This window comes from Trichomycterus rosablanca, chromosome 6 (genome assembly GCF_030014385.1).
Source record: "Trichomycterus rosablanca isolate fTriRos1 chromosome 6, fTriRos1.hap1, whole genome shotgun sequence".
Taxonomy (NCBI): Eukaryota; Metazoa; Chordata; class Actinopteri; order Siluriformes; family Trichomycteridae; genus Trichomycterus; species Trichomycterus rosablanca.
The window spans coordinates 28,988,034-29,000,954 of record NC_085993.1 but is presented as its reverse complement, the minus strand read 5'-3'; the positions used below and the strand labels follow the sequence as shown (position 1 = coordinate 29,000,954).

The 12,921-nt window shown below is 39.2% G+C and overlaps 1 protein-coding gene across 1 annotated transcript in view; it reads left to right on the top strand.

Annotated features, from left to right (window-relative positions):
• Positions 1-12,689, top strand: part of iqca1 (IQ motif containing with AAA domain 1) — a 120,113-nt gene extending 107,424 nt beyond the window's left edge. Inside the window, exons 15-19 of the mRNA XM_062998096.1 lie at positions 1,379-1,578; positions 6,128-6,214; positions 8,332-8,509; positions 9,815-10,053; positions 12,425-12,689. Coding sequence (XP_062854166.1) covers positions 1,379-1,578; positions 6,128-6,214; positions 8,332-8,509; positions 9,815-10,053; positions 12,425-12,568 — 848 coding nt within the window. The 3' untranslated portion in view covers positions 12,569-12,689. The remainder of the gene's footprint in view (positions 1-1,378; positions 1,579-6,127; positions 6,215-8,331; positions 8,510-9,814; positions 10,054-12,424) is intronic.
• Positions 12,690-12,921: the final 232 nt, after the last annotated feature.

Here is a 12,921-nt window from a genome sequence, read left to right as displayed (position 1 = left end):
CTGGAAAAGGTTACAAAACTATCTCTAAAGAGTTTGGACTCCACCAATCCACAGTCAGACAGATTGTGTACAAATGGAGGAAATTCAAGACCATTGTTACCCTCCCCAGGAGTGGTCGACCATCAAAGATCACTCCAAGAGCAAGGCGAGTATTAGTCGGCGAGGTCACAAAGGACCCCAGGGTAACTTCTAAGCAACTGAAGGCCTCTCTCACATTGGCTAATGTTAATGTTCATGAGTCCACCATCAGGAGAACACTGAACAACAATGGTGTGCATGGCAGGGTTGCAAGGAGAAAGCCACTGCTCTCCAAAAAGAACATTGCTGCTCGTCTGCAGTTTGCTACAGATCACGTGGACAAAAGAATGTTTTGTGGACGGATGAGACCAAACTAGAACTTTTTGGTTTAAATGAAAAGCGTTATGTTTGGAGAAAGGAAAACACTGCATTCCAGCATAAGAACCTTATCCCATCTGTGAAACATGGTGGTGGTAGTATCATGGTTTGGGCCTGTTTTGCTGCATCTGGGCCAGGACGGCTTGCCATCATTGATGGAACAATGAATTCTGAATTATATCAGAGAATTCTTAAGGAAAATGTCAGGACATCTGTCCATGAACTGAATCTCAAGAGAAGATGGGTCATGCAGCAAGACAACGACCCTAAGCACACAAGTTGTTCTACCAAAGAATGGTTAAAGAAGAATAAAGTTAATGTTTTGGAATGGCCAAGTCAAAGTCCTGACCTTAATCCAATCGAAATGTTGTGGAAGGACCTGAAGCGAGCAGTTAATGTGAGGAAACCCACCAACATCCCAAAGTTAAAGCTGTTCTGTACAGAGGAATGGGCTAAAATTCCTCCAAGCCGGTGTGCAGGACTGATCAACAGTTATCGGAAACATTTAAATGCAGTTATTGCTGCAAAGGGGGGTCACACCAGATACTGAAAGCAAAGGTTCACATACTTTTGCCACTCACAAATATGTAATATTGGATCATTTTTCTCAATAAATAAATGACCAAGTACAATATTTTTGTCTCATTTGTTTAACTGGGTTCTCTTTATCTACTTTTAGGACTTGTGTGAAAATCTGATGATGTTTTAGGTCATATTTATGCAGAAATATAGAAAATTCTAAAGGGTTCACAAACTTTCAAGCACCACTGTACCTCTTAAAAAGCATGCTAGTAGATGTGTGAACTACCATATAATGTCCCTAGTGTGAATAAGTGGGCACGTGTGCAATGCCTTTTAATAGAGTGGCTCTTTATGGATTCACTACCCCTAATAAATTGATGTGGTTACCTCTTATGTAGCTGTTAAATCAGTCAAATATGGAGTTGTGGAAGCATTAATTAATGTGCCAATCTTTTTTAAGGCTCCCAGTGTGTCCATGAGAGAGGACCTCTAATCCCCTCTGTGCTTTTGGCTGGCCCGTCAGGGGTGGGCAAAAAAATGCTCCTGCATGCACTGTGCACTGAGACTGGTGCCAACCTGTTCAACCTCTCCCCTGCCAATCTGACAGGCAAATATCCAGGCAGGAGTGGACTCCAGTACCTCCTTCACATGGTTCTCAAGGTAAGGGAAGAATGCTTCCCCTCATGTTTTTTATCTACTTGTAAACAAATTCCTTACAAATACCTACACTAATCATACAACCCCAAATCAGAAAAAGTTGGGACAGTATGAAAAATGTTAATCAAATAAAAATGCAGTGTTCCTTACATTTACTTTGACTTTTATTTGATTGCAGACAGTCTGAACCCAAGATATTTCATGTTTTGTCTGCTCAACTTCATTTTATTTGTTAATATACCTCCATTCCTTCATTTCAGGCCTGCAACACATTCCAAAAAAGTTGGAACTGGGGCAATTTAGGGCTAGTAATGAGGTGAAAAACTAAATAATGATGTGATTCCAAACAGGTGATGTCAACAGGTGATTGTAATCATGGTTTGGTACAAAAGCAGCATCCAGGAAAGGAGTCTTTGATGAGCAAAGATGATCAGAGGATCTCCAGTTTGTCAACAAATGCGTGAGAACATTTTTTAAATGTTTAAAAACAATGTACCTGAAAGAAAGAGTGAAAAGAATTTGCCTATCTCTCCCTCTACAGTGCATAACATCATTAAATGATTCAAGGAATCGGGAGGAAATTGGTAAATGCTTTACTGTCCCAACTTTTTTTGGAATGTTAGAACTTGGTTTGGCAGAAATCAATCATTAGCAGAGCAGAATGACATTGTATGTACACCCCTGATGTTTAATCCTGTCCATAAAGGGCTGGCGTGGCTGTAGGTTTTATACCCACCAGGCATGAGCCTCACCTGATTTCACTGAGCAGTCGTTTGTAAGACCGAGACCAACTGATTAGAAAACTGGAATCAGGTAAAGCTCAGGTTTGGCTCTTGGTTGGTTGATACATGCAGCCAGACTAGCTCTTTCTGGACACATTTGTGTATTATAGCTGACAATATATCAAATAAGATGTTCTTTTAAAGTAAAATTCCAGCAAGGTATGTGGACACCACTTTTAATTAGTTAAATCAGGTGTTTGAGCCACATCTGAGAGTCATTGCTAACAGCTCCTCACAGTAAATTCTTCCAAAAAAGGCTCTAAAATACTGATTTGTCTGACCAAAATACACAATTCCACAGTGTGATGTTCTATCCCAGATGCCTTAGAGCCCAGAGGTCTAGACGCTACTTCTGGACATGGTTAACATAAGACTTTTTCATTTTAATGCATTTTCTCCCCTTTTCTCATGATTTTTTTAGCACGTCCAATTTTTACCCAATTGCATTATGCTTCCTCTGTACTGGTGCTGACCCCCACCCCAATTGAGGAGAGCGAACTGACACATGCCCCCTCCGACTGCATCTTTTCACCTGCACGAGGCGAGTTCATATGCAGATCGGCTTTGTGTACGGAGAGCCACACCCTGATCACATTATTCCCCAACCCCTATCCAGCTCTTCCCTCCCTTGTATGAACAACAAACCAATCGTTGTTCATATAGCTGCCCAGCACAGCCGGATTGCAGAGCCGAGTTTCGAACCGACGAGTGTTTTTCCACTGCGCCACCTGAACGACCCTTTGCACAGTAAACTGGCATTTGTGAATATTGCCCATGTTAGTGATGGCATAAGTGGGGCTTTTGAGAGATCAAAGCAAATTAAACAAATGATTCGGAAAAAGCTTCTGAAACGTTCGAATCATCGCACCACAGTGACATCTAGTGTCCAATCAGTGGTCTAACAGTAACATCGGTCTTTTAGATCACTGAAAAAAGTGTGTTTTGATAGTGGTATAAAACATCATTCAGTCATATAATGAGTGTCTGATATTGACCATGATTTATTATACAATCAAAAATGGAAGTGCTTGTGCAACCAGCCTATGCAATATTTATTACACATCGACACATACAATTGATCAGTTTCAAAACGTTTTGAAACAGTGTGATGTAATGTAACCTTCTCCGGGACAGTCACGTGATATTTTCATTTTGATACGGACTTCGAAGCAAAGTTTCGAAACACTGAGCTTCAAATGAATCGATTCAGTTTCGCTTATGAGTTTCGAGGTTCACATCACTAGCCCATGTGGTTGTATTGACTATTAATAAATGATGGTTCTTGGTGCAGTGCCATGCAAGAGGAAGCAGAGAACTTGGGCTTAAGTTTGTTTAGCTTAAGTTTGTGCCCTTGCTCTTTACACGCTGAAATTTCTCCAAATTCCGTGAATCTTTTAATGATTATATGCCCTGAAGAGTGTGAAATATGGAAATCCTCTATAATCTTTCTTTGAGGAACATGTTTTTAAACATTTTAATAATATCCTCACGCATTTGTTGACAAACTGGAGATCCTCTGCCCATCTTTGCTCCTCAAGGAGTCATCCTTTTGTGAATGCTGTGACCAAATCATGATTACAATCACCTGTTTCTAATTTACAACTTTCACCTTTTCACCAATCAGCTTTTCAAATTTTGGGTTGTATGAGTCAATACCAGTTTTAATTAGATCCATAAAGTCTGTAAAACACTGCGCTCATGTCTGAGCAGGAGTACATCTGCCCAAATAATGCAGAAGAGACATAACATGAATGATTAGACTTTGCTTTGTTTGCCGTTATGCCTACAAGGCCACCACGGCACGCACATCCACATAGGTTGCTTACTGCATCACCAAGGCAGCAAGCATACAGAATTTGACATTTCTACCTAGGACTTTCCACCCCTGTTTACTTTTTCCCAAAATACAAACATAAACAGACGTGGGTACTTTATGAGGAACTGAAAGCTGAGAGAGGCATGTCCCCATGTTGCCTTTTCATTCTGCTTGTAAATGTGCAGCCGCTGGATGATCTACAATGCAGTGTTTTATGTGAGGGGTCAGTGGTTGTTGTGTTGCAGCTGTGTTTGTGTGCTAGCCTCTGACTCACTGCCAAAAGAAAGGGGAGAAAAGCTAAGCTTCGTACTGCCGGGGCAGCTCTGGCGGCGCGGCAGATAAACTAAGCTGTTTGCATTGTGTGGATGTAGCTTTCAGCACCTCTCTTAATGCCTTCTAGGAGTCGAACTGTGTCCTATCACAACTTCCTGCTTGCTCTGCTTTTATGAAATGAATGGAGCACCTTCCTATCTGCTGCATGCCTCTCTAATTGGGCCTTATCTGCCATAGGCATCTGGCTAAGCTTTGGCACACACACAGTAAACATGGCAGCGTTGAATGTTAGTTTGATACCAAGTCACACATTGCAATCCTGTGGTTTTTGGGACATACAGGGGAACACAACGAAATAATAACAACATATGACAAAAAGAGCTTGAGTTAAAGTGATTAATACCAATTTTGTGCAGCTTTGCTTGTATCTAAGTACATACACTGATCAGCCATAACATTAAAACCACCTCATTGTTTCTACACTCACTGTCCATTTTATCAGCTCCACTTACCATATAGAAGCACTTTGTAGTTACAATTACTGACTGTAGTCCATTTGTTTCTCTACATACTTTTTTTAGCCTGCTTTCACCCTGTTCTTCAATGGTCAGGACCCCCACAGGACCACCACAGAGCAGGTATTATTTAGGTGGTGGATCATTCTCAGCACTGCAGTGACATGGTGGTGTGTTAGTGTGTTTTGTGCTGGTATGAGTGGAGTTTTTAAATACTGTGTCCACTCACTGTCCACTCTATTAGACACTCCTACCTAGTTGGTCCACCTTGTAATTGTAAAGTCAGAGACGATCGCTCATCTATTGCTGCTGTTTGAGTTGGTCATCTTCTAGACCTTCATCAGTGGTCACAGGATGCTGCCTACAGGACGCTGTTGGCTGTATATATTTTTTGGTTGGTGGACTATTCTCAGTCCAGCAGTGACAGTAAGGTATTTAAAAACTCAATCAGTGCTGCTGTGTCTTATCCACTCATACCAGCACAACACACATTAACACACCACCACCATGTCAGTGTCACTGCAGTGCTGAGAATGATCCACCACCCAAATAATACCTACTCTGTGGTGGCCCTGGGAGAGTCCTGACCATTGAAGAACAGCATGAAAGGAGGCTAACAAAGCATTCAGAGAAACAGATGGACTACAGTCAGCAAATGTAGAACTACAAAGTGCTTCTATATGGTAAGTGGAGCTGATAATATGGACAATGTGTGTAGAAACAAGGAGGTGGTTTTACTGTTATGGCTGATCGGTGTACATAGCATAGTGATCAGAAGGTTGCTGGTTTAAGCCTTACCACCTCCAGTTTGCCATTACTGGGCCCCTGAGCAAGGCCAATAACCCTGTCATGACCTCCCCAATTAATATTATTAAAGCTTTATGAAAAGTTCTGGAGTTCAGACTGTAAAATAAATATCTTTTTCATCTCTTAAAAACCTAGAAACAGTATGAGAGCTTTCCAAGAGTGATTAAAAGCTGTTTTAGATGCCCTCCCCACTAGCTCTTTCGATTTGATATATTGTTATAATTGTTCATAAAATTTTCAGTACCTCTGAAATATTTTTGGGTTCACTGCTAATTTAAGTTACATCGTTTCTGTTTTGCTTGTACAATAAATTCCTTGGCTGTTGAATGTACATGTATTTGTTTTTTATGTTTTGGCAGGTGGCTCGCCAGCTGCAACCCTCTGTCATTTGGATCGGAGACGCTGAGAAAACATTCTACAAGAAAGTCCCAAAACCAGAAAAAGAGGTACATCTGCCAACTGTTCTATTTAAACATGTTGGTTTACAGAGCATAAACACACACAGATACACAGTCCTCCACACTAAAGCTGAATAAAACCAAAGATGACAGGTGGTTAGAGAAATCAGGAATGTAATAGAGCTTTACTAATTCACTGTGGAGTTGAGTGTTAACAATGATCCAATCAGTTGCCCTTTTGTGTGGGTAAAGGATAGCTTGTACTGCCCTCGTCTGGCTGTGTGGTCTTACAGGTTCACTTTACCAGATTGCTTATTGCCAGATTTGCCATTTGTATTTGTGTTCATGAGCAGTGACAGAAGATGATGAGATTGTTTGTTTATTAGGATTTTAACATCATGTTTTTACACTTTGGTTACATTCATGACAGAAACGGTAGTTACTCATTACACAAGGTTTATCAGTTCACAAGTTTATATCAAGCACAGTCTTGGACAATTTAGTATCTTCAATTCACCTCACTTGCATGTCTTTGGACTGTGGGAGGAAACCGGAGCACCCGGAGTAAACCCACGCAGACACGGGGAGAACATGCAAACTCCACACAGAAAGGACCCGGACCGCCCCACCTGGGGTTCGAACCAGGACCTTCTTGCTGTGAGGCGACAGTGCTACCCTCTAAGCCACCGTGCCACCCAAGATGATGAGAAAAAAAAAAACACAGCAGTACAGGCAGTTAATCCACTCAGATTTGAAAAAAAAAAGACAGTAACTTGTGGCAGGAATTAAAACCAAGGCCTCAAGGACTCTGGAATTATGGAACACCAACACTACCTGCTGTACTACCAGGACCTAATTCAGATGTTCCTATCTCTGCATCATTGGTAGCATCATACATATGCAAGTTAATTAAACCATGGATACTCATGCATTCTCACATCATCAGATAATTCTACAATTTTATGTATGGCAGATTGTAAAATATCTAAATTATGTGCAATACTGCAGTGAGAAATGTTTATTTTTGAACTGATTGACCATTTTCTTACAAAGTTTGGCACAAACTGGTTCTTTAAATTCATGTAATTACTCGTAATTACAAAGTATGAGTTTGCTTGTGCTTTGAAAAACAGTTTATCTAAAGATGTTACTGTGTTTGATTGCCTCATCCAGCCCTCAATTCTTCAGTGTTTACTTATCTTAAAAAACATGTTTTCCCTTTGTCATTATACAGAATTAAGTGTAGAATAATGGGTTAATGTAGCAAATATATCCACTCAGAATATAAAGTCAAATCAAGTCAAACCCTCAGCACAATAAAGTGTGCAATAAATCAATAGTTCTAAATATTTTTGAATCCACTGCAAGTCATTTGTTTTTCTCATAACACCCTGTCCACTTCTTCATTAAAATCATGTCAATTAATTTTTCATTTCTTGCCGATGGATTATTTAACATACTGGGCTAAAGATAATCTCAGACAATGGTATAATATCTGAACTGTGCTTTGGACTACACTGGTGATAGAATCTTAAGAATATTCTTTAAAAGAATAACAAAGAGGAGCTAGTAACTTTAATTTACCCTTTGATCATTAATTATTATACTGGAATGTTGGAGATGCGGCCAAATTTTTATTACAAAGACTTAAGTTGGGGGCTTGTATATTTGTATCTACTTTATTTTATGTATTAATTTATGGCTGCATAAATGTATGTAGAAACAAAAATTGAACACAGTGTGGAAGACTGTTTGGATACTGTTTATGTAAATAATGTGTAGTGGTCAGTTTTTTTGTGAAAGTTTAACAATGTGACTAATAAAAATACTTCAAAAAAAATCATGTCAATTAAAAAAGTGACATCTCACCAAGTAAGAAGTTACATCTAAGTTCTAACATTTTCCTACTGTGCAACATAATAATTTTCAGGTGGAAACATATTTCATTTAAACGTTTATATGGCTTAAATGTAATTAGTTTACTTTTAAATGACCTCTTTAAATAGTTTATGAATTAATTTTATTTTGATACATTAAAATGTGTTTATAAATAAAGGTGGATTTGTAGAATAATAGGCTGTCTCATTTATTCATTACATAAATAAATTATAATGTACATGGACACTAAAATGCTTGTCATTGACCCTTATATCTTACTGCTAAAGATGGAGCCCAAAAGGCTGAAGAAGGACTTACCAAAGCTGGTGAAGTCGATTAAAGCAGAAGATCGTGTGCTGCTGATTGGAACCTCTCGCAGACCCTTTGATGCAGACCCCAAACCATTCTGTAAAGTTTACAAAAAGATCATACTGATACCCAGACCAGACTACTCTTCAAGACTAAGTAAGTACAAATGTATAATATAGTATGTTAGTGTATAAAGTGTGATGGAATGTACAATATGTGCAATAGTTAGATCTGTTTACTTCTTCCATATGTCACTTACGGTATAATAACCATTTGCGGTATAATGAGTAACATTTAATAAGGCGCAGAAAATGCTTTGAAGTGTAGTTCAGTGAGAATTACACCTCGTCAAATGTCTTTGACTTGCAACCACTATTCCATTTAAGCTGATGCCATTGGTGCGTTTGATATTTGACATAGTCCCAAATCAAAAAATAAACGTTCTGGGATTTTTGTGATTGATCTTATAGAGGTTTTTTTTTTTTAATATCTTTTTTACAGGCTTTTGAGGTCCCCAATACAATAACATAAGATATCAGACAATGACCCACATGATATGTAGACTGCTTAAATGCATCAAAAAGGACCAAAAGTCAGTATCAATAATACAGTTGATGTACAGTTACATTCTTTATTACATAAAGAACAACAATTAAACACAACCTCTGTTCCTATCTGCTAATGTCATTTGCTAGTTTAATAAATGCTGCATTGGTAGCGGCAAAACACACTAGCACACCAGAGTTGACATTTAGAACTCGACGGTTTGAAACGCCTACTGGGCGCCTACACTAACAACAATTGGCTGGGAACTTGTAACTAATGCAAATCCGACCTCTGCTGGCTGATTGATGGTGCCTGCATAGAGATGAGGGATAATAAGAATCAGGGTGTGTCTCTCTGTACACAAAGCTGATCCACATATGAACTTGCCTCGTGCAGATGAAAAGATGCAGTCAGCTATTGCAAAAGTGTCGGAGGGGGAGTGTTTCAGTCTCACTCTTCTCAATCACGGTGGAGATCAGCATCAGTAGAGAGGAAGCGTAATGCAATAGGGTGATTGGATACGACCAGATAATTTTCTTGTTTTGTGACTGATGCACTTGCATTTTGGGAGCCCACAATTTGTGTGGCTTGTTAGCTGCCTATGTTGCTTTGAATGTCATAATTGATATATCATATTTTTTTTTCATAATCATTATTAGGATCATCTATACACTTGGAGGAAAAAAAGCTGCATCTTGTGATTGACACTGATTTAACTGTAGTGTTTGGACCCTCATTTATTGTACTTCAATTTAAGCACACAGAAGATCTGAAGGCATTTGGTCTCCATACATTTTATCACATATAATTGAGATCAAGACAAGCTAGAGTGGTTATGTTAAAATGTATCCAGCTGTATTGCTGTTGGATCAAAATGTATGACTCCGAATAATAATAATTCCTATATGTTTATAGTTCTGTGGAAAGAGATGCTCAGAATACGAGGGGCTCACCTCAACCTCAATCTGGACCTAAGCTCACTAGCTAAAGTCACTGATGGCTACACCCAAGCTCACATCCTGAAGGCCGTGCAGAGTGTCTTGACTTCTCATCGCCTCAGTCAACAAGTCAAAAGACCCCTTACTGCAGTGGAGTTTATTCCACCTCTCGCCAGGCAAGACCCTGTTTATAAAGAGGAGGAGGAAGCCTTTAAGGTTAGAGTTTCATCTTTATATTATACCAGGGTTCTTCAAAAAGTTTCCACACTTTTTTTAAATTCTATTCATTAAGAATTTCCAAAACAAATTACATCACATTTCTACATAGTCCACTACCAATGCATTTTCCAAGCATCATACCAACTTAATAATGCCATCAGCAAACTGCTTTCACAACATCATCAAATGAAAATTATCTTCCCCTTAAAGCTTTCCTTTACTACTCCTCCCGCCCTCACCGTTTTCAACGAAAATATAAAAGTGCGGAAACTTTTTGAAGTTCCCCCATACATCATACAGTACGTGTGTCACTTTTATTGATTTGGTTGTAAATTTGTGAGTGTGAACGCTAAGAAAACCAGAATTGAAATGTAACAATGTATCATTTTCTTGGTTTGTCTGGACCAAGGGAATCGAACTACAAACACGACCTAAGTGATCAAAGGCACAGCAGCTATCACAGACACTAAAAAATTGAACAGGCATTTAATGTTTTTCTTTATACCTAGCTTTAAATTACTTTCTTTGCTTTTTGTAGGTCAGGTTTGTTTTTGTAAATAATGGTGTGACATTAGAATTTGTGTGCAGGTCTAACCTTAAAGAGTTTTATTGTACCATCTGACACAATACATATAATAATGCACAGTGTGTTAATTATACAAGACATTTTTAATAATCTTACATAATTCTGAAGTAGTTAAGTTACAAGACTACTTAAAACTACAGTGTAAATCTGGATATAGTTACAGACCGTAACTGATTTAAGGTTTCATGGAATAAGTGGATCAAATTTTCTATACTATATACACCATATACAAAAGTATGTGGACCTCTGACCAGGAGTTTAAAGACATCCCATTCCAAAACTAGGGACATTAATATGGAGTTAGGCCCATCTTTACAGCTATAACAGCCTCCAATCATCTGAAAAAGCCCATTTAGTCAAAATACTAAATAGTATTGTTAGACGTAAAAGTATGACTTGTGGTCAACGTCCCAATTCTACCCAAAGGTGTTCTGTGGGTTGAGGTCAGGGGTCGTTGCAAGTTCCTACACAAAACTTTTAAAATCATATCCTTATGGACCTTGGTTTGAGCACAGAGGCTCAGTCATGCTGGAACAGAAAAGGGCTTTACCAAAACTACGACAAAGTTAAGGTACACTATATTGCCAAAAGTATTCGCTCGTCTGCCTTCACACGTATACGATCTTGCGTGACGTCCCATTCTTAATCCATAGGGTTTAATATGATGTCGGCCCACCCTTTGCAGCTATAACAGCTTCAACTCTTCTGGGAAGGCTTTTCACAATAAACCTTGTGAAAAGCCTTCCCAGAAGAGTTGAAGTTGTGATTATGGGAATTTTTGACCATTCTTCCAGAAGCGCATTTGTGAGGTCAGACACTGATGTTGGACGAGAAGGTCTGACTCGCAGTCTCCACTCTAATTCATCCCAAAGGTGTTCTAGCAGGTTTAGGTCAGGACTCTGTGCAGGCCAGTCAAATTCTTCCACACCAAACTAGCTCATCCATGTCTTTATGGACCTTGCTTTGTGCACTGGTGCGCAGTCATGTTGGAACAGGAAGCGGCCATCCCCAAACTGTTCCCACAAAGTTGGGAGCATGAAATTGTCCAAAATCTCTTGGTATGCTGAAGCATTAAGAGTTCCTTTCACTGGAAGTAAGGGGCCGAGCCCAACTCCTGAAAAGCAACCCCACACCATAATCCCCCCTCCACCAAACTTTACACTTGGCACAATGCAGTCAGACAAATACCGTTCCCTGGCAACCGCCAAACCCAGACTCGTCCATCGGATTGCCAGATGGAGAACCGTGATTCGTCACTCCAGAGAACACGTCTCCACTGCTCTAGAGTCCGGTGGCGGCGTGCTTTACACCACTGCATCTGACACTTTGCATTGCGCTTGGTGATGTAATGCTTGGATGCAGCTGCTCGGCCATGGAAACCCATTCCATGAAGCTCTCTACACACTGTTCTTGAGCCGATCTGAAGGCCACATGAAGTTTGGAGGTCTGTAGCAATCGACTCTGCAGAAAGCTCCTGAGAGCGACCCATTCTTTTACAAATATTTGTAGAAGCAGTCTGCATGCCTAGGTGTTTGGTTCTATACACCTGTGGCCATGGAAGTGATTGGAACACCTGAATTCAATGATTTAGATGGGTGAGTGAATACTTTTGGCAATATAGTGTATATCATTTATTTTAGACCACTGCTTCATACACCTAATACTCAACAACTCAAAAACTAGGAGGGGTTTCCACATATTTTTGGCAATATAATGTAAAGTGAAAAAAAAAATTTAATTGGTCTTTCCCTGCATTAATTTTGTAATTCTTTCTACTGGTAGGCTTGGTACAGCCGGACTCCACTTGGCAAAAGACGGATTCGAGCAACAAAGGCTTTTGAAGAAGCAATAGAGCTGAAAAAAGGAAAAAAGAAACCTGGAAAAACCTTAAAGATGGAGGGAAAGAGTAGAAAAATAAAGAAGTAAAGAGTTTGCTCTGTTTGTTCTAATCCATGGTTATAATATTTCATTTCTATTCATAAAATGTGTGTCGATTGTGTCGCATGTATTTCCACAGAGCTTTTCAATAAATGCAATGTATTCTTTAGCCACTAGAGGGCAGCAGCTGACTTGCTTTTAATTTTCCAGTTTACTACTTTTCCTGATGCACCAGTGCTCGTTGATTTGATTTTTTTTTCTGTACAACACAGTAATAAATGTATTGTTTGTAAATTAAACGACTATGTTTAAACAGTTTACTTTGAGAATGTAACATTCACTGAAACAATTTAAATAACTAAATTAAACAAAGTAAAGTGTCAGAAATAGATTGATGCTGA